Here is a 27,549-nt window from a genome sequence, read left to right as displayed (position 1 = left end):
CCTCCCCATCCTGCTCCTGAACTCAGAGAACGATCTACTCTTTCTAAGAACCGGAAATGCCATCTCTGTTTTCCCTTGCTCAAAGGGGGCCTGGGGGGGGGTCACGACCCTGCCTGTCCCCCTAAGTTCAAGACCCTTTGTCTCTAAGGCTGCACCCCCGTTCTGCCACCTGGCCTTCCCAGCGCCTTGTGGGATCAGAGGCCGGAGGAGGATTAGGTTCTGCAACGGCTCACCACCCTCCACCTCCCCGCCATCCTGCCTCCCGGACTTAGTCATCTCTGCCCTCTGCCGCCTTCTCTCTCCATCACAACCCTTCTGCCAGGCCAGGGGAGGAGGACACTGACAGGCGGCCCCCACCCAGGGGGCGGCGAAGCCAGGGGCCGGCTGCTCCGCAAAGGCTCACCAGCCGCTTCTCCTCCCTCCCCCTTCCCTTCCTCGCCCCGCAGCCCGCGCCTCCCCCTCCGCCGCTCTGCGCACGGATGGCGGCGGGAGCCGCAGAGGTGTGTGTGTGTGTGTATGTGTTAGTGTGTGTGCGCGCGCGCGTGTGCGTGTGCGAAGGGGGAGGCTGTGCCTGGTCCCTGATGCCCACGGGGCTGTGTCCTTTTCTAGGGACCGAAGGAGGGGGCTGTCCCCTGTCACGACCAGGAATTCCCACGGGGGCAGAGCCGGCTCCACGGAGCCTAGGGTGGGAAGGGGACACTGCCCTCCGGGTGCTGTCCGCTCCCAGCGAGGCGCTGAGTAATGCGGGCCCCCACGGTGCGGGTATTGGCGATCAAGGACAGCCCTTCGCCCGGGTAGCCCTGCGGAGGAATGGGGTGAAGGAGTGGGGGGACTCCACCGATGTCCGTGGTCTGACGGGGTCGCTGCGTGCCCTAGGGCTCGGGTGGGGGGCGGGGGCGCTCGGTCCTCAGGAGCAGCGACCAGACCGTCGGAGCCCGGGGCGGGGACCCGGGGCACCGGAGCGCGGGAGTCCGCGCCGCTCCTACCTGCCCACGAAATTTTCCAGCACTGAGCTCTTGCCGGCGCTCTGGCCGCCCACCACGGCGATCTGCGGCAGGTCGAGGTCCGCGTTCTGGCCGATGGCGGAGAAGGCGTCCTGTAGCCGGTTGACTAGAGGGATGAGGTCTTCCATGCCGCGGTTGCCCATGGCTGCGGCGGGCCCGGCGGGCTGCGATCCCGGCCGCCGCTCCTGCTCCGGCTCCTGGCCCCCGGCTTCGCGGCTGCAGCCGAATATCCCGACTGCGTGCGCCGCGGGTCCCCCGCCCCACGGGGATCCGAGCGGAGCGCTTCTCCAGACCGCCGCTAGATGGCGGACGGGGTCTCTCGGGCTCGTCACCATGCGCAGACGCCGCGCGAGGCGCTCTGGGTATTGTAGTTTTCTCCTTCTGCGGCTTTCGGGACGATTTACCTGTGTCTCTGGGGTACGGATGCTGCACCGAAGATATTATTTCAGGGGACGAGATGGGTGCTAACTATAGAAATGGGTTATTATATGTTGGTTATGATTACTTCACTCCAGCATTCATCTCCAGTAGAGAAACTGAGGCCTTGGAAGATTGTACAATCAAGGTTGTAGTCAGCTGACCAAAATCAGCTCTAGTCCACTTAACCTTGAATGCTTTCTAGTCTAGGTTCTGACAGTAATTAATAATCTCCAGCATATTCCTTTCTATCTTTGGGCCTCAGTGTTTGTTTCTAGACGAAAGAATGGACCATTAATTCCACGAATTACCAGGAACCCATGATAAGCCAGGCCCTATCTAAGCTCATAGATACAATACCGAACAGAAGAGCTAGGGTCTGTCTCCACGCTCAGATCTTACAGGTGGTGGGATAGACACATAGGCAGAGGCTGGAATGGAGAAAGCAGAAATCATCTGTACTAGAAGAAATGGAAGAAATCAACAGGGCGTGGAAAGCCACGTTAGCCGGGAGGAGTCAAAGGTTTCCTGAAAAAGTGACCTTTGAAAAAGGACTTAAATGATAAGCAGGGGCCAGCCACGGGCAGATAAGGGGAGAGCACCCTGGTAGAAGGAAGTCCTCCAGGGAGAGGAGAAAGTTCTTGTCTTAAACCCCAGGGCTCCAAAAGGGTGGTAGCCAGGCCCAGGGCATGAGGAGGGTGGCACATAGTGAGATTCCTCCAACCGTGCTTGCCTGTCCTTTTCACACAAAGAGGCCGTGAGGCACCATCCCAGCCACCCCCTTTTGCACCGAGAGGGACCTAATTAGGAGTTCTCACAAGGAAGCCAAGAAAGGGAGGATCAGCAGGTCACTTCCATGTGCTGAGACTAGTGAAGTGTCCTGGGAATTGGAGACTATTAGTTCTTCACCGTTGAATCGTGCCAAGCAGCATGCTAGACCCCAGAGACAAAGCAGTGAGAGGAATGGGCCTTACCTACACGTGCCTTATAGTCGAGAGGAAGAGGAGGGGCTGTATGCAACTAAGCCAATAACCATGACCGTCTGACAGCGATGAGCAGGGCTGGGGAGGGATTGTGTTGTTAATGTATACAGGATGGCCAGAGACTATAACGCCAGGTAGCGTTGGAACAGAGACCCAAAGAAGGTGGACAATGAGCCAAGTGAGAAGGGATTTTCATGTAGGTGAAGAACCCCCGAGCCTTACCTACGTATATGATCTGGATCCTTCCACATTCTGGGTCTTGGTTATCTAATCTGAAAAGTGGGCACAAGGACAGGACAGCATGCCTGGGTGGGGCCCAGCCCAGGCCTGGTGCTCACTGCCATGCCTCTCCAGCCGTGCCATCCACATCAAAGGTCCAGGGAGCTGAAGCGCCAGTCCCAGCATCCTCCATCCAGAGCAGCTGTCCTTAGCCAACCTGTTATGCTCTGAGGATCAGAGAGGGCAGGGATATGAGCCAAGAGGATCAGCACCATCAGTTTAGGCTGGGAGGACAGTCTGAAAATGTCTGTCTGGACCATTGTAACTGGGATTTGTTTGTTTGTTTGTTTTAGTCTCTCTCTCTCTCTCTCTCTCTCTCTCTCTCTCTCTCTCTCTCTCTTTCAGGGGAAAGTGTGAATGTAATCCTCTACTACCACAAATTATACAGTCAATGTTTCCCATATTTGGGGAAATCATGGGGGTCAGCACGCAATGGTTGAGCCTCACCCTGCAAAAACTACTCTCTTGATCATGGCATCTCTCCTGCCAGCTAAGTATTATGATTTTTTTCTTAAACACAATAGTGAAACTTACTATTAAAAAACAGACATTCTAGAAGTATTTGAAAGCCTTGGGTTATCTTTCCAGCTATGGATCAACACTACAGCTAAGAATTTATTCTGCAGCTTATTTTTTATTTTGTTTTGTTTTTTGAGACAGGGTTTCTCTGTGTAGCCCTAGCTGTCCTGGAACTTACTTTATACACCAGGTTGGTGTCAAACTCAGAGATCCACCTGCCTCTGCCTCCCAAGTGCTGGGATTAAAGGTGTGCACCACCACTGCCCGGCTGTGGCATGTCTTTTACCTTTACAAAACGGGACCATACTAAATGCCCTGCAATCCTTGATCTGGGACCTGGTGGGGAGCTGGTTAGAAATGCAGAATGCAAGGCCTCACCCAGGACTCTGCGTCACAACTTGAACGTAACAAGGACCAAGTCCTCCAGGAAATTGCTTGCAAAGTGAAGTTGGAGTGAGGAAGAGGGTGATGCTGTGGATAAAGGGAGCTGCATACAGGTGTGAATTCAGAGAGCAAACCCTCCCTGACATACACTCTGCCCTCAGGTTCTCTGTATGGCTTTGCAGAGGCCAAAAGAGGGCTGCTGCAGAGAGGTCCCCGGGCTCAGAGAAGCAGGACACTCTGAGGGACAATACATGCATCAGATCAGAGCCCTCCAAAACACCAAATGGTCTGGCCCTCTGCTTTGAACACTAGGAAGGAGGATGCTATGCTGAACTCCCAAAGTTTGGCCACCACGGAGGCCAGTTATTAATAGAAACAGTCCGTGATTCCTCCCAGCTAGTGACTATGTTTGGTGACCACTGCATGGTCTCAGAACTTTTAGTAGCTTGCTGTGATAGATGTGGGAAATGAGGTACAGAGATGCTACTGAGGAATGTGTCCAAGGTCACAAGGCCAAGCAATGACAGAGTCAAGCTGTCAATAGAGGTGGGTGTGACTCACAGCATCGTCTACTCTGGAAGTCTATGTATTGTGCGTGTGCAGAGCCTGAAGGAGAAACTCAAATGGTGTCCTCATCTGCCATTCACCTTGTTTTTTGAAACAGGATCTCCCATTGGCCTGGGACTCATCAGGTTGGTGAGGGACTGACCAACCTGGCTCAGAGTCCTTCTCTTTCTTCCTCTGTACCAGACTTACAAGCACGCGCTTCCATGACTGGCCCTTTTACGTGTTGTAGGTTCCAATTCTGGTCTTTATGCTTACAAGACAAGCACTCTATGAGCTGAGCTATCTCCCTAGCTAAATACATGTATTTTGAGTGCACAAAAAACCATACACTAGCCTCTTGTGATGTGTGCTCAGCAGGTGCTAAAAAAAAAAATCACTTAAGAACCAGTGAGATGGCTCAGCCCATAAAGGCACTTTCCACCTAGCCTGCCTATCTGAATTTGGTTCCTGGGATCCACATGGTAGAGAAGGAGAGTGGACTCCTCAAGTTGTTCTGACCTACACACACACACACACACACACACACACAAATAAAAATGAAAGAAACCACACCAGTTGATTGGAACAGTGGTCTTCAGATAAAATCCCCTAGAGGAAGCCCTTGCATTTAGCCATTCAGCTTTCTCTGGGTCTGGCCTTGGATCTACCATTCATTGTGTTTTCTTCAAGGGATTGGTGTCTACTTGGTGGCAGAACTCATGCAAGACACAGGTTCATGAAGTGGTTAATAAGAAGCAAGGCTCATCCTATTGCAGCGGGGATTCACAGGGGAGAACCAGACATGCCCAGCAGCTCGGGCACACGGAGCAAGGGCACTGTGGTGGTTTGAATGTGCATGGCCCCCAGAGGCTCATAGATTTAGATGCTTGGCCATCGGGGAGTGGCACTGCTCGACAGGGATCGGAGGTGTGGCCTTGTTGGAGGGAATGTGTCATTGTGGGCCGGCTTTGGGGTTTCAAATGCTCAAGCCAGGCCCAGTGTCTTACTCTTCCTGCTGCCTGCGGATCCAGATGTAGAACTCTTGGCTCCTTCTCCAGCACCAGGTCTGCTTGTGCACTGCTGTGCTTCCTGCCAATGATGATAATGGATTAAATCTTGAATCTGTAAGCCAGCCCCAATTAAACATTTTCTTTTATAAGAGTTGCTGTGGTCAGGCTGGCGGTGGTGGCACACGCCTTTAGATCCAGCACTTGGGAGGCAGAGCCAGGCAGATCTCTGTGAGTTCAAGGCCAGCCTGGTCTACAGAGATCCAGGACAGGCACTAAAACTACACAGAGAAACCCTGTCTCAAAAAAAAAAAAAAAAAAAAAAAAAAAGAGCTGCTGTGGTCATAGTGTCTGTTCACAGCAATAGAAACCCTAAGACAGGCACCCAGGGCAGGGGTACAGCCGGGGAGGCCCCTGAGCCAGGCTGGGGCTTGCACAGCACCCTCTTCTTCAAGGCTGGGATGCTGGGCACAAAGGCATTCTCGGAGTCTGGGAGAGTTGCTGGTCTAGAAGTCTGCATTTACCTGTTCTGTCCCATGGAGCGGTATTCCCCATGAGCCTGGGAGAGGGCCTGATAGCATTGCTGATTCTGCCCTGGTGAGGGATAAAGCCAATAGTCTGGTGTTCATGTCCTTTTCTACATACTGTTTTGTGGCCTGATGACTTGGAGCATGTAGTAGAATATTTTGAGGTGTGTTATTTTTGTTTATGTTGCATTTGTTTAACTCTGTGAAGCTGTGTTACTGTGCCTGTCTAAAACACCTGATGGTCTAATAAAGAGCTGAATGGCCAATGGCAAGGCAGGAGAAAGGGTAGGCGGGTCTGGCAGGCAGAGAGGATAAATAGAAGAAATATGGGAAGAGGGATTGGAGAGTTAGGAGTCAGAGAAGGAGGAGGACTCCAGGGGCCAGCCACCCAGGTACACAGTGAGCCATGGGGTAAGAGTAAGATTATGGAGTTAGAGATTATGGGGCAGAGGCAAAAGGTAGATGGGATAATTAAGATAAGGAAAGCTGGCTAGAAACTAAGCCAAGCCACGGCCAGGCAGTCCTAAGTAAGAATAAGCCTCTGTGTGTGATTTATTTGGGAGCTGGGTGGCAGGCCCTCCCAAAAAAAGAGTAAAATACCAACAACAATAGGAGCAAGCCACTTTACCCCTGGGGGCCTCGGCTTCTCTGACTGTAAAGGGAATAGGTAATAAAACCTCTGAGTTGCAGGATCTGGAATTGAAGCGAATTTGGGTAGAGAACCAATAGAGATCAGCATAGCTGTAAGCCGTACCCCACACATACTGCACCCTCTAAAGGAACCCTTGACTCTTAGGAAGGTAGAAGAGGGTGTGGCTGGATGTAAGGACAAGGTCAGTGGGAAGGGGGAGCTGTCACCCACAAGTCAGTTTTGTCCATCATAAATGACCAAAGTAAGGCCCTGAATCAGAAGGATGCTTGCTCCAGAAGGGAGGGATGGACACAAGGCTGTGCACATCCAGTTCACCCCCAGCTCTGTCCTCCGTCTCTCTCCGTGTTTATTTATAGGAAGGGACACAGGTGGGCAGCAGCCACTGGGAAGGCCACGTGAGACACACAGGGTCTCACATTGGCTCTGCCTCCTCTCCAGTGTGGAGCTTCTGCTGAGCACAGGGCCGGCTCCCAGGAGTGCTGAGCTGGGCTGGCAGGTGGCAGGCCCGCCTTGCTGGCTGCGTGGGTGTGCTGTTCTGGATGCCTGGCTGGAATCTCCTCCGTAGGAGGATGAGTGTGGATGTCAAGCAGGGAAGAGCGAGGACCATCAACCCGGGGACAGAGGCTGGCCCTTGAATTCAAGAGCTGGAGTCATTCATTCATTCATTCATTCACCCATTCATGTCATTGACTATCACCAGCCAATGTGATGAGCAGGGGTGGGCTGGATCTCAAGGACATGGGGACAATTCAGCAGCTTCTTTTGCCATCTAGAGGCACATGACATCACTGGGGATAGAAATCATGTGGGCTGAGGAGGTAGCAGGTTGCAAAATGAAGATGCCATATGGGGTCAATAACCACGTAGAAAAGAGTGACAGGAATCACTGTAAAAACTGCACGCGTCCTGGTGTGGGGAACCAGCAAAACTAAGACAGTGCAAGGCTCCAGTGACCAGACACTGTCATTGTTACTGCCAGCACCACCACCATCATCATTTTGAGACAAGGTCTCATGTAGCCCAGGCTAGCCTTGAACTCTGAGGATAACCTTGCATTTCTGATCCTTTTGCCTTCACTTCCCAGGTGCTGGGATTACAAGCATATGCCACAATACCTGGTTTTATGCAGTACTGGAATCGAACCCAGGGCTTTGGGCATGCTAGGCAAGCACTGTACTAGTTGAACTATATCCTCAGTCCATCCTCATTATTACCAGTAACAACAACAATAAACAGGGTCTTGTTTATATAGCCCTGCCTGACCTAGAACTTTCTATATCAGTGGTTCTCAACCTGTGGGTTGAGATTTCTTTTTGGGTCGAATGACCCTTTCACAGAGGTCTCATATCTGATATCCTGCATATCAGATATTTACATTATGATTCATAACAGTAGCAAAATTACAGTTATGAAATAGCAATGAAAATAATTTTATGGCTGGGGTCACCACAACGTGAGAACTGTGTTGAAGGGTCGCAGCATCAGGAAGGTTGAGAACCTTCTGTATAGACCAATCTGTATAGACCAATCTGTATAGACCAATCTGGCTTGAATTTACAGAAGTGGTTGGGCTCCTGCCTCCCGAGTGCTAAGATTACAGACATGAGACTCCGTGCCTGGTTTGACTTCATTATTAACCTGAAAAACTCAGGAGGAGCCTGGAGAGATGGCTCAGCGGTTAAAAGCACTTGTTCTTGATAGAAGAACCAGGTTCGATCCCCAGCACCCACACAGCAGATCACAACTGTCCATAACTCCAATTCCAGGGGATACAACACCTTCTTATGACTTCTGTGGGCACCAGGCACGCATGCAGTGCACAGACATGCACATGAGCAAAACGTATAAAATAAATTGAAATTTTTTAAAACTTAGGATAAAAATAACAGCTTTTCTCCAACTGAAACACATTTAGTACAGTATCAGCCAAACTTCTGGTTGGATTTTAGAACCAGGGAGTGGTTTACCCAAATTCTTTATTCAATTTGAAAAAAAAATACAGCATCCAGAATTGGTGAGTTTTACTTACTTTCTGATTTTGTACTACGTTGGACATGACCAGAAGGGGCAGGTGTTGACACAGATCCACTGAGTACAGGAATTCTGTGATAAAGAGGCTTTCCCAGACGCAGGCGGAAGGGTCTGGGGTGCCTCATTGAGTAAGACACTTGCTGCAACACCCAATGGCCTGTATTGGAGCCACAGAACCCATGTAAAGATGGAGAGAGAACTGACCCCACAGAGATCTCTGACCTCCACACCCACACTATGGCACACATACCCCCCCCATAACACACAAAAACAGAACACACAGGTAATAAAAATAAAAATTAAGAGACAAGAAAGAGATTTCGCCAGTTTTTTTTTTCCAGCCTCCATGGGAAAGATATTTTTCACACACACACACACACACACACACACACACACACACACACACACACACGGGGGGGGGGAGGGGGAATTCTGCCTGCCAGAGATTGAGCAAAGGCAATTAGCCCCAAAAAGTAAACCCAGAGCCCTCCAACCATGTCCTTAGCTGATCTTCAAGGCTGAAATCACGCACATTAAAAAAAAAAAAAAAAAAGGAAAGAAAAGAAAAGCCTTTCCCCCATGATCACCCAAAACAATCATTGCAAATTAGGGGAGAAAAAAGGAGAGTGAAAATCCCCTCGAACCCACTACACACTGTTATTCCCTACCCCACAAAGCCCAGCACATAATGTATATGGAGTCTGAGAACCTGCTGAGCTCACACCAGGTCGTATTGTGAATGTTGCATAGCCTTTGAAAATCTCCTTTCTGACGGCTGTGTGCTTCCTGTTAAGGAGGCAGACACTACCGTTTATTTAGCTTTTCCCTCCGAAGCTGACCGTTTTCCAGGCTGCTATGGTAAATAACGTTTCCAGGGACAAACCTGCTGGTTTTTAAAGTCTCTTTTCTGATCCTTTTCCTGGGCTACGTTCCTCCAAGGGGGTTAGTCGCTCAAAGGGCAAAGGGTGTTCTAGAGCCTCGATAAACGCTTGGCAGATGCGTGCATGAAAGATGCGCGTGCGCAGTGGGCTCGCACTGGCTTCCCATCTTCGCCAGCACCAGCATTATTTTTAGTGTTTTCACTTTAGCAACTAGCTAAGCTCGCCGTGTGCCGGCGTCAGTGATAAGCATTATGTAATGTCATCTTCACACACACCTACAGGAGGGGACATTTATTTTGCATATCAAGAAGCCGTCGAGGACTCCTCCAGTCCCTCAGGGTGGCGGAGCCAGAAGGCAAAGGAGACCCTGACTCCTTCTGTACCTGAGCCTGGGTTCCCACCGAGCTGCAGCGTTTGTTTGTTTATTTATTTATTTGCCACGGGGTCTCACTAGTCCAGGCTGGCTTTGAATTCGCGATCATACTGCCTCTGTTCCTCAGGCAAGAAGATTATAGGCTGAGGCCACTATGCCCGGCCAGGTCAGAGTGCGTTTTCTCTTACTTTAAAATAATAATGTTATTTTGACCCAAGATCTTGCTGTGTAGTGCCGGCTAGCCTGGAACTAGCGATCCTCCAGCTTCTGCCTCCCATGTGCTGGGTTTAGGAGCATTTTCCGACCTGTGGACTTACTCTTGTCACCCGCTCCCTTCCCAAATATCCCTGTCCTTCAAAGATAAGCCCATCCGCTCAGCTCGACGTTTTAAGCCCCACCATCCAAGCTTCCTAAATACGCATGCCCAGCCGCGGCCATCCTAGCGCTGAGGCAGAGCCACTTTAGCGCAATTAACCCCAAGTACTGCTCAGCAGGTCCCAGTGGAGTGAGAACACCTGACACCTGCGCCAGTGGCGGGTCCGGAGCCTAGGGGACAGCGCAGTCACCTGACTGCGGCGCTCGTGATTTGCTGCCGAGGTACCTAGCGCCACCGTGCGGCCAGTTCTTAAAACTTGCGCTGTGTGCAAAGACGACCCGGGCACTTAACAGACCAGGTAAACCGATTGCCAAGACGAGTTGGGATGAGGACCTCGAGTATCGGAACCCTTTTAGGGGCAGGATGAGAGCCGTTAAACAAAATTATAGCTGGGCCAGAACTGAGAGCAGAGGCAGGCGGATCTCTGTGAGTTCGAGGCCAGTCTGATCTACAAAGTGAGTTCCAGGCCAGCCACCACTACAAAATGAAACAGAAATGAAAGTGAGGGGCTGGAGAGCTCGCTCTTCCCGAGGACCCAGGTTCAGTTCCCAGCACCCATTGGTAGCTTACAACCATCCATAAACTCCACTTCCTGGGGGATGAGATATCCTTTTTAGACTTCCGCGGGCTCTAGGCACACAGCATACACGCAGACATACAGGCAAAACATCAGTATACAGGACACATGAAATAAAAATAAACCTAACAAATGGGGAAGGGGTGGCAAAAATTCATATACAGGACGCATGAAATAATAAACCTTAAAAAACGGGGGGCGGGGAGCAGAGAGATGTTTAAGAGTACTTGTTCTTGCAGAGGACCTGGGTTCAATTCCTAGTACCCACAAGGCGGTTCACAAATGTTCGTGCCTCTAATTTCAGGATGCACGTGATGTACATGATATAAAACATTTACATAAAATAAATTTTTGGCCTGGCGGTAGTGGCTCATGCCTTGAATCCTAGCACTCGGGAGGCAGAGGCAGGCGGATCTCTGTGAGTTCGAGGCCAGCCCGGACTACAGAGTGAGTTCCAGGAAAGGCGCAAAGCTACACAGAGAAACCCTGTCTCGAAAAACCAAAAAAATAAAAAATGAAATAAAATAAATCTTAAAAAAAACAAGACTATATGGGCTGGAGAGATGGCTCAGTGGTTAAGAGCACTGAGTGTTCTTCCAGAGGTCCTGAGTTCAATTCTCAGCAACCACATGGTGGCTCACAACCATCTCTAGTGGGCTCTAATAATTAAAAAACAAAAAACAAGACTATAAAAGAAAAACTGAAACACACACACACACACACCCCTCCCGCTCCCTTCACGCCCGCTCGCTCTGGTCCCAGCCCCCACGCGGGCTCGGGATGGCCGGACAGTGGTGGCCTCGCGGGGTTGGTTGGGAATTGACCCTCCTTGAAGTCCCCGCCATGCCTCTGCCGGATAAACGGCCGGCCCTGGGAGCTCAGAATCGCCCTTCCCGGTGCCGGGGCCTGGGGACGCAGAGTCTGCGCTGCCCGGCGCCTCCTGGCACCTGGAGCCGCGGTGGCTCCAGCGACTGATGAGCGGCCGCGGTCCCCCCGCGGCGTGACCCGCGCGCGAAGCGGGTCTCCGGGCCGCGGCGGCCGCGGTGAGGCCTCCGGTCCTCCAGAGGGCGCTCTGCGGGGGGCTGGCCAGCCGCCGGGCCTTCCGAGTGTCCAAGCCACAGCCGGGTCCCGAGGAGCCCGCGAGCTCGCGCCGCCGAGTCCGCGCGTGGCTTTCGCGCCTTCCGCCTTCGTGGATTGCGGAGAGGTGAGGGGTGCCTGCGTGGTGCTCGCCCTGGAAGCCTCTGTGGAGAGCTGGGCAGCCGGGGAGGGTGGACTGCAGGGGTAGCGGCTACTTGCATGGAGGCTGCAGGCTTTGTGGGCAGGAGAGGCCACGGGATCAAATGCCTGGTGTTGGGGAAGCGGGTGGAGGAATGAGGGCAGTGGAGGGACGTAGGGGTGTGTTGTAGTGGAGGGAAGCTTTTCCTGTCCAGGGCTCACGGATTTAAGTGGAAGACGGCGTGGGCGCTCATGTTATTGACACAACATAGGGAGAGGGCAGTGGAATCCCAAACCGGGAAGTGTTGAGTGGGGAGGTGCTGGCGCCAGGCAGTGATGAGTGGGGAAAGAGGCGGGATGGGGGGGTTGGGGGAAGGAAGGTGTACTTGGTTTGGAGTTGCCAGAGTTGAAGAGTTGGGAGTGAAGACAGAGGTCTGAAGGCAAGCGTGTGTTTGTGTGTATTCTGTTCTTGGCAGCTGACCAGAACCGGAAGCACCCGGGTACAAAAGTGGCTTGCGTTTGGCAGGGCTGGGAGCGCGTAGCCGTGCAGCCTAGCCTACAGTATGCGTCCGTGGGCTAGGGTGAGTGGTTTGGGAGCGGAGGGGAGCTGGATGGACCCAGAGTGGTGACCTGACCTTACCCACCTGCAGCTACCATGTTCAACCAGCAACTCCAGCAGCAGCAACTCCAGCAGCAGCTGCAGCAGCAGCAGCTCCAGCAGCAGCAGTTCCAGCAACAGCAGCAGTTACTGCAGCTCCAACAGCTGCTGCAGCAGCAGGCCCCACCACAGGCTCCCCTGCCCATGCCTGTCAGCCGGTGAGTTTCCCACTTGGGAGAATGGAGGCTGTGGTCTGACGACACTCAGGCCCGTGTTTTGCAGCCTGGCTCCCACGACATCCTTGTTTGAGTATGAAATGTCATCCGTTTCCACCTTGGAGGGGACCCTCTACCTGCCGCAGAGAGGGAGAGAATGGAGGTGAGGGGTCTCTGGATGGATGGCTTTCCCAACAACCCTCTGACCCGCCCCCTCCCGTCACACAGGGGCCTCCCGCAGCAGTCATCCCCGCAACAGCTTCTGAACCTCCAGGGCAACCCCTCGGCCTCCCTGCTCAATGGCTCCATGCTGCAGAGAGCTTTGCTGCTGCAGCAGTTACAAGGTATGGCGGTTCTCAGCAGTCCCCGGTTTCCTCCGTGCCCCACTCAGTCTTCCCAGCGCACACAGTGACGCTGAGCATCCTTACGGGTAGATACTAGGCCTCCACGTGAACGTCCTCAAGCCACTCGGCTACCTGCGGAGTTACCAAGCCACGGCCCTGGCTTTTTTGGCGGTGCTCAGCACCACTTGCTGTCATGAAGATGACACCATGTTCCCGAGGCGCTCAGCATCCTGCCAGAGCTGAGCCTGGGCCTCCATGAATCCCTGTCGCTGGCCTCGGGTGTGAAGCCTTGTGCCCTTGCCTCAGTTTCTCCGTGTGGGCAGGAATCTCAGCCCTTCCTTCTAAGTCCTTCCTGACTCTACTGATAACCCTAAGGGGAGGTACACCCATAACCTCCTCTGTAAACGAGAACCACGGCAACCTGAGGCAGAAGCGTTAGATGGCCCTCACGTGGCAGCCCTACCAGGACCGGTGTGGACAGCTCTCCGAGCTGCCTTTTGGATGACGCCCGGATAATTGGAGAGAGAGAGAAATCCCATAGCGGATCACAGTGTTTTCATATATATGACACCTTTTTTTTTCCATTTTAAAAGTCATGCTTGTCATAGTGAAAATAATGTGTTAAAATAGGAAAACATCAGCAACAAAAACCAAAGGGGACAGAGAGATGACTCAGTGCTTGGGAGTGTGTGCTGCTTAGGGTCCAGTACTCACAACGCCTCTAACTCCAGCTCCAGGGGGTCTGTCACTTTTATCTTGCCTTGGTGGCCATCCTCCCATGTACGACATAACGGTACCTATACACGCACATAGTTAAATTTAAAATAAATACTGAAAAATAAAAATCATTGTAAACAAAAAACCCAGTGGTGGGAAAACATTCACTCACTTCCAGGAGAGTCATGTTTTGGTATAGTTCTTTCAGTTTTTTTTCTCTAGGAAGGAGTTTGGGAAGTTTGGTATGATTATTATGATTAATACAAGGAAGGGTCTATGTTGTGTTTTATTTATTTTACAATGCTAGAATTGACTTTTTGTTTGTTTGAGACAGGGTCTTACTCTGTAGCCCTGACTGGCCTAGAACTCACTATGTAGACCAGGTTGGCCTTGAACTCACAGAGATCCACCTGCCTCTGCCTCTGAGTGCTGGGATTAAAGGTGTGTGCCACTCCGTTTGGCCTTGCTTTGAGACAAGGCCTGACTCTGCCACCCAGGCTATTGTGGAATTTATTGTGTAAGCCAGGCTAGTCTTGAACTCACAATAGTCTTCCTACCTCATCCTCCAAGGGCTGGGATTATAGGCGTGAGCTGCCACACCAGCCTCTGTACTGGTTCACTCAGGATATTTGTGATAGATTTAAGTTTTCACTAGAGGGATGTGCCCTATGGAAACCTCATTTATCTGTTTCTTTTTTCCCCCTTTCTCTTTTCTATCCTAAATACCACTGGGATGAACATGACATTGAGACTCTTCTCACCTCAGATTCCCAACATAGTGACTGAGTCGGGGGATGGATGTTTGATGGCTTTTGATAAGTGTTGCCAAATTACTTTCCTAAGGACTGGACCAGTTTGCAATGCCACCAGCCACGTATGACAGTGCCGGCCTCACCATGCCCACGGCAGCATTGGGTATTCTATGCTTTTTTATATACACCTATATAAATGTATATGTGCATATCATTTACTAAGTTGCATATCATTTACTAAGTTGGTTTGCAAAGGCTAAAGCTGTGTCTTGAATGTCTTAATTCACACTTCTACGTGCTAGTGCAGCTAAAATATTTTTACACTTTTCAAACATTTGCATTTCCTTTTGTGACTTGTCCATGTCCTTTGTCCATCTCTGTTTGAGAGCATTCTGTCTTTCCTCTTGCTGTTCATGGGAGCTGGGTGGCTCTGTGTGACGGTGTCTCTGTCTTTGCTATGCTTGTCTGTCAGATACACTAGTTCATAACTTTGCATCCTCATTTGACGTGAGGGGCAGGGAAACTGGTTTGCTCAAGGTTCCAGAGGTAGTGCTGTAGAGTCTGGACTTGAACTTGGCTCTTGGCACAACTGACCTGAGCCTTTAAGGCTGCTCTGCCCTCTCCTGCACTGCCCCGAATCTCAGCGTGGATGCCGAATCTCTTTTGCCTTCCCCGAGTAAAGAGAGCTGAGTCAGAGGAGACGTAGCAGGAAATAAGATGGCTGGTTCTGGGATAAGGGCCTCTAGGGACACAGACATCACGGAAGGCCTCCCGAAGGGGAGCTCTGAAGGATGCTGGGAATTGGTGGGGCACAGCAGCTTCCACAGCGGGGTCAGCATGTCCAAAGGCCCAGAGGCAGGTGACTGAGGACTGCACCAGGACCCGTGTGAGGCTCCGAGGAGTGGCAGGGCCAGACTTCCTTGCTCTAGAAGGAACAGGCTTCCTTACTGAGCAGGGACCTGCTCTGGGCAGGGGATGGGGTCAGAGTAGCCCCAGAGAGAGCCTGTTTGCTGCAGTTCCGGGGAGGGGTCAAGTGTCTTCAGGAGAGGAACAGCCTGCTTAGAAAGGTGCATGGCTGGTAGTCGCTAGGGCCTGGTGATGTCATGGATGCGGAGGATAGGGTGAGGAGGAGTGACAGTTAGCGGGTGTCCCTCAGATCTTGGGCAGGCTCCTGCTCTGTTTTGTTATCTGTAGAAATAGCCACATCTGCCCTGTACCTGGCAGGCAAGAGGGCCGATGTGGGGCCTGGAGTGCCTCGGCGTAGCTCGGGCTTCCCACTCAGTGGTAGAGAAGCTGGTGGGGGACAGAGTGCTAAGCAACAGCTTGCTCCTTCTCCTGTGGTTCACACAGAGCTGGAGCAGAAAACCCACCCTTAGTCCTTTCTCACTAGGGCCCACAGCAGGCCTCAACGTGGCTTTCCCTTCCCTCCGCTGCCCTTGGAAACTGTCTCTGATATTCCCATGATGCTTTGAGGGACCATGGTGTGACCTCATTCTCACCTTTTCTTCCCCACAGGCAACCTCCGTGCTTACAACATGACAGCCCCAAGCCTAGCAGCACCCAGCCTTACACCCCCCCAGATGGTCACCCCAAATCTACAACAGTTCTTTCCCCAGGCCACGCGCCAGTCCCTGCTGGGTCCTCCTCCTGTTGGGGTCCCAATGAACCCTTCTCAGCTCAGCCACTCAGGGAGGAACTCCCAGAAACAGGCAAGAACCTCCTCTTCCAGCACCCCCAATTGCAAGGTGAGTAGAGCTTTACGTGGAGCCTCGGGTAGGAGTCGGTGAAGGGGTACCCCAGTGTCAGCCCGGCTCTCTGTGCTTGGGCTCACCTGGCCTTTGGGCAGGTCATGCTCCCTCATGGTGCCTCAGTGCCCTTGTCTGGAAAATGAAGGCGGAGCTGTCTAGCCTCTCCCAAACTTCAAATACCTCTATGTTCTTGATGGGACTTTAGCCATATCCAAATACTACTCTATTATTATTTATGTACTATTTCTCTCTTAAAGAAACTTTTTGTTGTTGTTGTGGTTTTTTATTTTTTGGTTTTTATTTGTTTGTTTACTTTTTCGAAAGAGGGTTTCTTAGTATAACTGTCCTGGAACTAGCTCTGTAGACCAGATCAGAGATCCACCTGCCTCTGCCTCCCAAGGGCTGATCAAAGGCATGCACCATCACCACCCAGCTAAATAATTTTTTATTACTTCATTATTTTGACATGTGCCAAGGTGGGCATGTGAAGACCAAAGAACAGCTTGTGTGGGCCTGCTTTCTCCTTCCACCTTATGGTCCTAGGAACAGAACTTGGGTTACTAGTTTTGATGCCGAATGTCTTTACCTGCTGAAACATCTCACTGGTCCTTATTGATATTTCTCTTTATATCAGCAATGTCTAATAGAAATAGAATGAGTCATGTATATGATTTAAAAATTTTGATAACCACATTAAAAAGATTAAAAGGTCAAGGTATGATGACTAACACCATCACCCCATTGCTGTGCATTCCAGACCATCCTGAGCTAAAGACCTTAAAACTTTAAAACTAAATTAAAAGGAACAGATAAAGTTGATTATACTGTCAGGTGTTGTGATGTACGCCTATAATCCCAGCACTCTGGAGATGGCACAAAAGGTTTGGGAGTCCTCTTCAGCTACATAGTGAGTTGTCGGCCAGCTGTCCCAAAACAGTCAAACAAAAATGAGTAAAATAAGGTAAAATTTACTAACATATTTTAGTGAGTCTAACATTGTAAAAAAATTACCATTTTGTCTAAATAAAAAAAAATACCATTTTAACCTGTATTATAAATAAATAAATAAATAAATAAATGAGCTGGGCAATGGTGGCACACACCTTTAATCCCAGCACCTTTAATGGAGGCAGAAGCAGGTGAATATCTGAGTTTGAGGCCACCCTGGTCTACAGACTGAGCTCCAGGACAGCCAGGGCTACACAGAGAAACCCTGTCTCAAAAAAAAACCAAAAATAAACAAATGAGAAATAAATAAGATCTCTTGCTGATTGATTATTTGTTTGTTTGTTTTTTAAGAGACGGGGTCTTACCCCCCAAACTTTCAGTACCTCTGTGCCTTGTGTTGCCCAGCCTGACCTCAGAAGTCCCGGCTCAGGTGATCCTCTGCCTTAGCCTCCCAAGTTCCTAAAACTACCAGTATATTTCCCCATACCCCATTTTGTCCTTAAAAAAACAAAAAAACCACTAAATATTCCATATTTGTTGTGTCATTAAGCTTTCCACCTTAATTAAACACTCCACGTTTCAAGTGTTTACCTGAGGCTCGTGGTCATGGTGTGGGACAGGCAGCTCTGAATGTTACTTTTAAGGTGCGAGGGTATGGCTCAGCGGTAGAACACGGGCTCAGGGTGCTGGAGGCTCTGGTTCTGCAAAAAATAATTGTGCGGGGCAGTGGTGGCGCACACCTTTAATCCCAACACTCAGGAGGCAGAGGCAGGCAGATCTCTGTGAGTTCGAGGCCAGACTGGTCTACAGAGCGAGATCCAGGAAAGGCGTAAAACTACACAGAGAAACCCAGTTTCAAAAAATGTGTAATCCTCATACATAGAATAAAAGTAGAGTCCCGGGAGGCTGTGGTCTTCACACACCTGCATCTAAAGCCCCCAGGGGCCACCTGGTGGGTTTAGTGTGTTCATGGGTTCATCTTACCACATGCAGAAGACTCAGAGATTCACAAAGAAGAACACGCACACACTGTTCTGGCCCTGCATGTCCTTACAGCTCTGCACAAGGCTGGCTCTCAGATGTCTTCTAGGGCACGAACAGTGCTCCTTACGTAATTGCTATTGTCCTCCCTCATCTGGAGGAAGGCCTTCCCTCCAGAGAAGGACTCAGCCTCTACGTGGGGGTATGGCTGGGCACAGGTCATGGCTCTGCTCCTGTTTTACATATCGGGCAGCTACAGCTGACAGGCTGGGGTGGTTGAGGCAGGCACAGAATCCAGGCTCCCTGGCTCCCTGGGTCTTCCAGGGCAAGAGCTAGCTCGGCTCTAGAGGGCCCAGCATCCTGCTGTGGGGTACATATGTGTTTTCACCAGGCCCAGAGGCCTTAGCAGGAAGAAGGGAAGCTGTGAGTGGCACCTGGGGCTTCCCAAGGTGCCCAGGAAGTGGTTGGTCGGCAGCACAGATGTGGCATCTGGCCTGGCCCTTCTGTGGGTCTTGGGTGTGTGTCCAAGAGCTATTAATGCAATTACACAAGAGCAATTAAGACTGGAAATAAGTGAGACCCTGTCTCAAATAAATGAGAGTAACAAAAACTGGGAAACTCCACTAAAAGGGTCTGGCCCTGCCTATGTTAGGAGCTCCCCAATAGGAGCTCTCAGGCTCCATTTGAAGGCTGGGGGCAGGCTGGGGCGGCAGGGGGTGGGGGCGTGGCTTGACCAGAGAAAGACCATCAAGGATGTATGGAGAGGTAGCAGGGATGCTGGTCGGGGGTCCAGAGGGGACCGGAGAGGCAGAGGTCCAGGGTGTGCAAGTGGAGAGGAGTGGACAAGGGCTTGTGGGTATGAGAATCCCACGGTTAGCAGGCCTGGGAGGGTTTAGGTCAAAGGCTCTCTCTGGCTCCCTAGGGAACAGTGGGACCAAGAGATTCTGTGTGTCCCCACCCCGGACTGAAAAAGCAGTCAGGCTATAGATAGATGGGCGGGCTCCTCAGACAATGACTCTTGAGGTGTTTCAGGTCATCTGCCCTTCAGCCCCGTCAGTCCCTTGAGCAGGAGGGTGTTTACAAGTGAGGTGGAGGTTAAAAAATGGATTCTAAAAAGAAGCAGGATTCTTTTTCCCAGACAGTGCCTCTGGGAGACAGGGAGGACCCCACAGAGGGGTCTGAAGAAGCCTTGGAGCTCCAGATGGACACCCCTGAAGGTGAGGCAGACATCAGGGCAAGGGAGATCTCGGTGGCAGGTGAGCCAGGCCGTCTCCTGGAGCTGGCTTCCGTCACCTGCCTTCATTGCAGACCAAGATTTGCTCGTGTGTCCAGATGGCGTGGTGAGTGAGACCCCAGTGCCTGAGCCTGAGCCCTTTGAGGCATCAGAACCAGCAGCCAAGAGGTCGAAAAGGTGAGTGATGCTGGCCACATGCTGGGGCTCAGAAGCCTGGTAGTTAGGTCTTGGCCTCTGGTTGAGGGGAGGGTCAGGTTCATCCCTGTATCTACATGGGTGAGAGCCACCTGGAGGCCAGGCTGGGCGGCTAGGAGGAAGGGGGTCTTTGCAGAGTGCATGGATGGTGCCAGTTTATAGGGTTAATTCAAAACATGTTGCAAGGTGGAGAGCCAATGCCCCTGAGTTTATCTAGGTAAAACAGGCCTGGACAGCGTTCAAGCTTCCCCGATCCCCCATTGTAAGTAGAGCTGGGGTTAGGAACTGGGTCATAGTTCCTCTATGTTAGGAACAGTTTTGATCTTTGATTTTCCTGTTTAGTTTTTGTTTTTTGAGACAACTCTGGCTAACCTGGAACTCACTCTGTAGACCAGACTGCCCTCCAACTCTTAAGAGATCCCCCTGTCTCTGCCTCCCTAGAGCTGGGATCAAAGGTGTAGACCACCACCGCCTGGCTTTTTGATTGTCTTTGGATCTTTCCTAGCTCAGAGGAGTCCACAGAGAAAGGACCTGCAGGGCAGCCACAAGCAAAGGTCCAGCCTCAGACCCAGATGACAGCCCCGAAGCAGACCCAGACCCCAGAGCAGCTGCCTGAGCCACCAGGAGCCCAAGTCCTGCCACATTGCCAGCCACAGGTTCTGCAGATCCAGGCCCGGGTGCAGCCAAGGCTGCAGAAACAGGCACAGACACAGACCTCTCCAGAGCACTTAGCACCAGAGCAGAATCAGGTACAACCGCAGGTACCTTCCCAACCCCCACGGCAGGTGGGGCCACAGGAGACAGACCCACAGAAGCAAGCTCAGACACGGACCCAGACACAGACACATCCACAGGTATCCGCCCAAGCACCGCCACAGGAACAGCGTCCAGGACAGAGGCAGGAGCAGACATCAGAGAAGAGCCAGGACCAGCCTCAGACTTGGCCACAGGGGTCAGCACCCCAACCAGAGCAAGCGCCAGTCCCGGCCTATGCCACAGAACAGCCGTCATCTGACGCTGCAGAAGCTGGAGGAGGTGAGCGAGTGTGTGGACTCCTGGGCAGACCCAGCCCTGCCCAGCCTTCTTTTTCCACCTGGCACTGTTTAGCCTTGGCTGGGGACTGAGGGCTGGGCCCAGAGTCCAGAGCTGGGGCCATCCCCATCTTGAACTTCAGGGTCATAGCTGTGGACAGAGAAGCCAGCTCTCTTGGACGGAGATCTTGGACCCCAGATGGTAGACACACGCTGGGAGAGGAACATATCTGTCGTTTCAGGCCCAGAGGAGGCCTTGCCAGAACCAGCAGGTGCCCAGAGCAGTGAAGACACGGGCCCGGAGGCATCGGCTGTTGGCCTGGATGTGGGAGAATGTGAAAAAAGAGCAGGAGAGCTGCTTGGGGTGCGTCAGAGCCTGACGGCAGCCTTGCGCCTGGCTGCACGGGTCAGCCACACGGGGGTTCCTCTGCTCTTGGGTCTTTGTTCTGAAGATCTGGATGTGATTTTGGTAACAAGAGTTTCTTCTGATCTGGCCACTCCACACTAGAGTCCCTAATCCCTCATGTGGTGACAGCATTTTAGTGCAAAGAGAACCTTAGCAAAAACCTCCTTGTGGGACTTGGGTCTCAACTCTATCTTATGACAAAACTTCCAACCTCTTCTCTTCCGTGGGCCTCAGTTTCCCCATCCACCATGTGAGGAGTGGTATGAGTTGGACTTTAGAATTAAACAGAGCTAGGTTGGGAGTGGTGGTCTACAGCCCTAGGGAGGCAGAGGCAGGCCGATCTCTACGAGTTTCAAGCCAGCTTGGTCTACGTAGTAACACACACACACACACACACACACACACACACACACACACACACACACACTCAGAGAGAGAGAGAGAGAGAGAGAGAGAGAGAGAGAGAGAGGGAGAGAGAGAGAGAGAGAGGGAGAGAGAGAGAGAGAGATCTAGGTTCAAATCCTGGCTATCATATTCTCTGTGTACGTTTGGGCGGTCACATAAGAACCTAACCTCAGGTTCCCTATCAGGAAACTTTGAGGAAACGATGCTCAGAGGTGTTTCTTGTTGGGGCTGGATCACTATCAACACCCAGATGGTAGAAACCCTGTCTCTGAATCTACTGTAGATGTGGGGGGCTGGGGGCTCCCTGAAGGTCACCATCCTGCAGAGCAGCGACAGCCGGGCTTTCAACACCACGCCCCTCACGTCTGGACCTCGTCCTGGGGACTCCACGGCCGCCCCCACCCTTGGCAGCACGTCCTCCAAGCAGACCCTCCAGTTCTTCTGCTATATCTGTAAGGCCAGCTGCAGCAGCCAGCAGGTACTGTGGGGAGGAGGGCTGCGGGCTGCGGGCTGCGGGCTGCGGGCTGCGGGCCTGCCTTCGCTACACTGCCCAGATGGCTGTCCGTCTGCTTAGACATTTCCTGATCAGCTGGTAGAGCAGGTTTTTAGGATCCAGGAAAACCTGGTTCAAATCTGACTGACTATCAAGGTCTCCAGAAGTAAACTCCACTCTTGTGTCTTTTCCTCTTGTTTTCAGTGAGTACAGCCAAGAACTTACCTCACTGTGTGTCTTAGGGCTCAGCACTTGACATTGAAGTTCTGAGCCCATGTCCGGCCCAGGCAAGGGGAGCATTAACAATAATAGTAGTCTTAGTAAGGCTGATTCTAGTTACTTGAGAAGCCAGGGCAGGGGGATCATGAGTTTAAGGGCAACCTGGTCAACTCAGTGAGAGAGAGCTTGTCTCAAAATTAAAAATTAAAAAAAAAAAAAAAGTACTGTTGGGATATAGTGCAGCCCTTGCTTACCATGTGAGGAACAAAATAAATAAATAGATAGTACTCTTGGCTGGGACTGTCTGGGCTTCCTGCAGCTGCTCCTAACCGCCTGGGGGTTTGAAACAGGACTCGTGAGCACCTGAGTTTCAGATTGACCTGGGCAATATAGCCAGAACTTAATTTCTTTAAATTAAAAAGACAAACACTTTTTAAAAAAGACTTATTTTCATTTTATGTGTATAAGTATTTTGCCCATATGTCTACCCATTCACCACATGGGTCCAGTGCCCATAGGAGCCAGAAGAAGGCATCAGATCCCTTGTAACTTGAGTTACAGATGGTTGTGAGCCACCATGTGGGAGCTGGGAATTGAACCCAGGTCCTCAGGAAGAGCAGCCGGTGCTCTCGGCCGCTGAGCCGTCTCTCCAGCCCTGACTTCCAGTTTCGTTAATGCTCTTACCTGCAACTGTGGTCCCTGACTGAGCAGGACCATTTAGAGCCATGTTCCTTACCACAGAAGCACTCCTGGATATGGGTGTGGATTCCTTCTGTGCCTCAGTTTACCATCCCTGCCCTGGCCTACATTGAGCTGTGTAAAATATGCCAGTTGTGGTGGCACATGCTGGTAGGCCATGCGGGAGAAACGGCGTCAGAGGATGAGAGATGCAGGATGGCCGTGACGCTTGAAGTTGTCCCCCCATGGCTGGGGCTCACAGCCACCTCTGGTTCCTTCATGCCGCAGGAGTTCCAGGACCACATGTCAGAGGCACAGCACCAACAGCGGCTTGGAGAAATGCAGCACTCGAGGCAGACCTGCCTGCTGTCCCTGCTGCCCATGCCTCGGGAAATTCTGGAGAGAGAGACAGAGTGAGTGAAGACTGGCAGAGGCTCACGTGGGGCAGGACGCCTCACAGACCAGGCCCTGAAGAGACACTCTCAAGTCTGCCTGGGCATTAATCATTGCTCTGCATGCCAGTAACTGTAACCTTGGGCCTCAGTTTCCCGTCTATAAAGTAGTCTGACGAGGGGGGTAGCGGCAGTGTCCCAAGGGTCCTTCCAGGTGAGAATAGTGTGACTCCCCCGTGGTCGGGAGGAGGGTTAGCGTACAGCACCCTGCTCCTCTGGTCTGTGCTGGCTCTGACCATAGCAGCACAATGGCAAGAATCAGGTCGTCCTGTGGCCTGGGGCTAGACCTTCCAAGGCCTCCTTTTGTCACAGGGGATGTGGTTGGTCTGAAATGTCCACCTGGAGTCTGGAACTAGCACTTGGAGTGAGTGACGAGGCTGGGAGGAGGGAAGCTGTGGCAGCTGCCAGGCCCCAGTGGGTGTCACAAGCCTGCAGTGCTAGGAAGTGTCGTTGGAGAAAGCTGAACCAGATAGACTTGGAACTGGGAGATGAGGGCTGTGTCTCCTGGGACAGCTGCCTCGGTGGTTGCCAGAGTGCCCAGTATTTGAGGAGAATCCAGGAACTTGGGTAACTTAGGAAGCCTCACAATTTCAGAGTGTCAATAACAAACCCAGCTATGGTGACACACACCTGTGATCCCAGCACTTGGGAGGCTGAGGCAGAAGGATCAAGAGGTTTTTGTTGTTGTTTCTGGTTTTTGAGACAGAGTTTCTCTGTGTATCCCTGACTGTCCTGGAACTCGTTCTGTAGACCAGGCTGGCCTCGAACTCACAGAGATCTGCCTGCCTCTGCCTCCCGAGTGCTAGGATTAAAGGCGTGCACCACCATGCCCAGCTGAAATCGAGTTTAAAGCCAGCTGCATAGTGAGGTCTAAGCTGACTTGTTCAAAATCACACTCAGCCCTGTTGAAGACAAGTCGAAACCTTCCCCAGGCTGGCCAGACAACTGTCTGAATCAGGGGCTGGGCTCCACCAAGGACGAGGAGACAGCAGGAACTCATGGCTGCTCTGCTTTTGGCCTGGTGGACAGAGCGCATGTCTGTTAGCTCTCATTCAGAGGAGTCAGGAATCTCTGCCCTTCCCTGTCTTTCGGCTATTTCGGCTAGAACCCTGGCCCCTCAAGAAGGCACTGTAGGCTAAACCCTCCCTTCCAAACTGCATTGCATTTGCGGAGCACTCCAGGAGATTTTACAGCGTCACGCCCCGCTTGTTTTTATTGTCGTCATCCAGAGAGCCTCCACCAAAGCGCTGGTGCAACACCTGCCAGGTGTACTACATGGGAGACCTGATCCAGCACCGCAGGACACAGGAGCACAAGGTGCCAGCCGCTCACGTGCTGCAAAGGCACCTGTGTGTGCCACAGCCAGGGCGGGGGAGGGGCCCAGGGTGGGAGTGGGAGGTAAAGTCTGTTCTTGTCTTCATGTGACTGTCAGTCACGTGGCTTCTGGTGAGTCAGTCATGTTCCTCTTTGGGCTTTCCTGTGCCCATCTGTTCAGTGGAGGCACCAGCTCCCCCTGCCGCTCAGCCTCTAGCCTACTGGGGGTCTTTGGTGGCATTCCCCCTCCTGTCCTGTCTCTGTTGGTACCTACCATCCCACATAGTGAAGAGAAGTGATTTGCATGTCCCATTGTAGGGGCGGGGCTCAGTTGGGCCACTGATAGTGTGGCTTGTACCTAGGGATGCTGCGGTGCATCACATGGCCGGCCTGCCTTTCCCCAGGTCGCCAAACAGTCCCTGAGGCCCTTCTGCACCATCTGCAACCGTTACTTCAAGACCCCTCGGAAGTTTGTGGAGCATGTGAAGTCCCAGGGACACAAAGACAAGGCCAAGGAGGTAACCCGCTGCCTAAACATAGCATGAAGCCTTCCCCCAAGATCATAGAACAGGGCCTAGAACCCTCAGCTGCCCATAGCTGACCTAAGCCCCTCGTCCATACCGTGGGCAGCTGAAGACACTTGAAAAGGAGATAGCCAGTCCAGAGGAGGACCACTTCATCACAGTGGATGCCGTTGGTTGCTTTGAGAGTGATCAAGATGAGGACGAGGAGGAGGAGGAGGAAGAGATTGAGGCTGAGGAGGAATTCTGCAAGCAGGTATGTGGGGTGGCCATTTGAGGCTAATAGAGCTGGGAGGGCCCCTCCTGCTCCTTGAGGGACCCAGACACTGCATTGGCATTTGTAACTACTAATGCATGCTGCAGTTATGGGCTGTGTCACATGTGGCCATGAAAATAGGCACAGGGCTGACTATTGAGTGACAGGTGAAGTATACAGGGGCCTCAAAGGCTGGTCAGATACTGACTGTGTGGGGGAGGGGGGCAGTAGGAACGGTGTTTAGCCAGGCGCAGAAGGCGTGCTACAGCGGACTGTCCGAAGTCCTGTGAGCTTTTCGTTCGTGCTATTTCTGGACAAAGTAAAAGAAATGCAGGTGGGTTGGGGGTGTGGAGGGGAAGGCAGAGGACTGGGAACGATAGCCCAATGGCAGAGCGCTTGCCTAGCACGTGCAAAGCCCTAGACTCACTCCCAGCACCAGGCGGAGGTAGTCAGAGGCTCCCGCACAAAGGAGGCTGAAGCAGGAGGCTGGAGAGCTCCATCACATGCTACATACCAAGACCCTGTCTCAAAAAGACGAAGAAAAAAAAAGGATGGTGGTGAGAAGCTGCGCTGCTCTTCAGAGGACCTGGGTTCAATTCCCCACACCCATGTCAGGTCGCTCGTAACTGCCTATGCTGCTCTTCAGAGGACCTGGGTTCAATTCCCCACACCCATGTCAGGTCGCTCGTAACTGCCTATGCTGCTCTTCAGAGGACCTGGGTTCAATTCCTCACACCCATGTCAGGTCCCTCGTAACTGCCTATGCCTCCAGTCCCTGTAGATTTGACAAGCACTAGCCTCAGGTCCCCACACCCACACCCACTCAAATGTATTGAAACAGCAGCCTAAGAAAGGAGGGGTTTATTTTGGCGTGGAGGAAGGGGCTAGCTGAACCCCACGGCACAGTCATCAGAAGGACCCTTGGGAGGCAGGATTGGCACGTGCCATGACTCAAAGAAGGCCACCCTCAACCAGCTGTGAGCGGAGGGGATGGTTGGTGTGCTGGAGACCATGGGTGCTCTGCAGGCCCCTGACCTGTGTCCGTGTGGAGCCTGCGGCATCCCATCTGAGCCCCACTCCTCCCTTTCCAGGTGAGGTCGAGAGATCCATCTTTAGAGGAACAGAAGGGTTCAGAGACTTACAACCCCAACACGGCGTATGGTAAGACCCCAAGCTAAGTCCCCAGTTTCAGTCACAGCACTGCAGCAGGACCCCAGCTGGTGAGGGGGACCGGAGTCTGCAGCCCCCCGCCGTCTGTCCCCAGGTGTGGACTTCCTGGTGCCCGTGATGGGCTACGTCTGCCGCATCTGCCACAAGTTCTACGACAGTAACTCGGGACTGCGGCTCTCCCACTGCAAGTCCCTGGCCCACTTTGAGAACCTGCAGGTGAGCGGCCATCCGACTGCCCTGCCTGGGGCACAACTCTGTTCGAGCTGGCGGGTGTGGCCAGCAGCTGTTTGCTGCCCAACCAAGCCAGTTCCCAGCCATCCTGCCACAGCTGGGGAGGACTCAGGCTCTTTGGGTTATGTCCGTGTGTGTGTGTGTGTGTGTGTGTGTGTGTGTGTCTGTGTGTGTGTGTGTCTGTGTGTCTGTGTGTCTGTGTCTGTGTCTGTGTGTCTGTGTCTCTGCGCGCGCAAGTGCGTGTCTGTGTGTGTGTGTGTGTATGTGTGTGTTGGGGGTGGAGGGTGAGTGACTCCAGAGCCTAGAGATGTTAAGAGCTTCAGACAGGGTCACACAACAAATCATTGCTGTTTTGGCCCAAGTTGGGAAGCAGCTGCTGGCCAGGAGGGCCATAGGCTGTGCCTAACTTGAAAACGTTCGTATCTAGAAATACAAGGCAGCCAAGAACCCCAGCCCAGCCAGCCGACCCGTGAGCCGCAAGTGTGCGATCAATGCCCGAAATGCCTTGACTGCACTTTTCACCTCTAACAGTGGCAGTGGCCGCCCGCTCAGCCAGCCAAACCCCCAGGACACAGCCAAACTACCCAGCAAGGTGAAGCCTGGATCCCCCAACCCCCCTCCTCCCCTTCGGCGCTCAACTCGCCTCAAAACCTGATAGAGGGAGTTCCGGCCACCCAACATGCCTAGGGCCTTCTAACGCCTTCTAGGTATCTGCGTGGAAATGTTCACATGATGGTGTTTTTACTCCAAATCCAATAAAGAGTTGTTTGGCTTTGCGGTCCCCACCAGCACTGTGTCGGGGTGGATACAGGGAGGGGAACTTAGTCTCTCTGGACACAGTGTGGTGGAGGACCAGGGAAGCCAAGATCA

The 27,549-nt window shown here is 52.3% G+C and overlaps 2 protein-coding genes and 1 non-coding gene across 20 annotated transcripts in view; 1 reads left to right on the top strand and 2 right to left on the bottom strand.

Moving 5' to 3' along the window:
- The window catches only part of Dnm1 (dynamin 1), a 45,554-nt gene extending 44,281 nt beyond the window's left edge, over positions 1–1,273 (bottom strand). For 6 of the 13 annotated variants that reach the window (XM_028884699.2, XM_028884700.2, XM_028884692.2 and 3 more), the window contains exon 1: positions 987–1,272. In XM_028884699.2, the coding sequence (XP_028740532.1) occupies positions 987–1,147 (161 nt within the window). In that variant the 5' untranslated portion in view covers positions 1,148–1,272. Of the gene's footprint in view, positions 1–986 lie in introns of all 13 variants that reach the window. The other 7 variants (XM_028884702.2, XM_028884693.2, XM_037204569.1 and 4 more) reach the window with 2 other exon arrangements.
- A 1,752-nt stretch (positions 1,274–3,025) lies between these two features.
- On the bottom strand, positions 3,026–3,181 carry LOC114703840. Its single transcript, XR_003736192.1, has one exon. It is a non-coding gene; the product is annotated as a U1 spliceosomal RNA (small nuclear RNA).
- An 8,464-nt stretch (positions 3,182–11,645) lies between these two features.
- Positions 11,646–27,467, top strand: Ciz1 (CDKN1A interacting zinc finger protein 1). 6 transcript variants are annotated; one of them, XM_037204567.1, is made up of 18 exons: positions 11,677–11,760; positions 12,248–12,332; positions 12,422–12,587; positions 12,813–12,928; positions 14,489–14,560; positions 15,913–16,142; positions 19,198–19,291; positions 19,383–19,485; positions 20,009–20,538; positions 20,777–20,898; positions 21,629–21,823; positions 23,024–23,148; positions 24,417–24,504; positions 24,906–25,019; positions 25,132–25,278; positions 26,370–26,439; positions 26,543–26,664; positions 27,107–27,467. In XM_037204567.1, the coding sequence occupies exons 3-18, from the start codon at positions 12,427–12,429 to the stop codon at positions 27,332–27,334; spliced, it is 2,517 nt and encodes an 838-aa protein (XP_037060462.1). In that variant the 5' UTR covers positions 11,677–11,760; positions 12,248–12,332; positions 12,422–12,426; the 3' UTR covers positions 27,335–27,467. The 6 variants fall into 6 exon arrangements, with proteins under 6 accessions (XP_028740540.1, XP_037060462.1, XP_037060463.1 ...); XM_037204568.1 differs by having other exon boundaries at positions 12,248–12,352; XM_028884706.1 differs by lacking the exon at positions 12,248–12,332 and having other exon boundaries at positions 11,678–11,760; positions 20,009–20,252; positions 20,358–20,538.
- The last annotated feature ends 82 nt before the right edge of the window (positions 27,468–27,549 follow it).

Source organism: Peromyscus leucopus, chromosome 4 (genome assembly GCF_004664715.2).
Source record: "Peromyscus leucopus breed LL Stock chromosome 4, UCI_PerLeu_2.1, whole genome shotgun sequence".
Taxonomy (NCBI): Eukaryota; Metazoa; Chordata; class Mammalia; order Rodentia; family Cricetidae; genus Peromyscus; species Peromyscus leucopus.
Note: the sequence above shows the minus strand (reverse complement) of the source record. Positions and strands in the feature narration are given on the sequence as shown.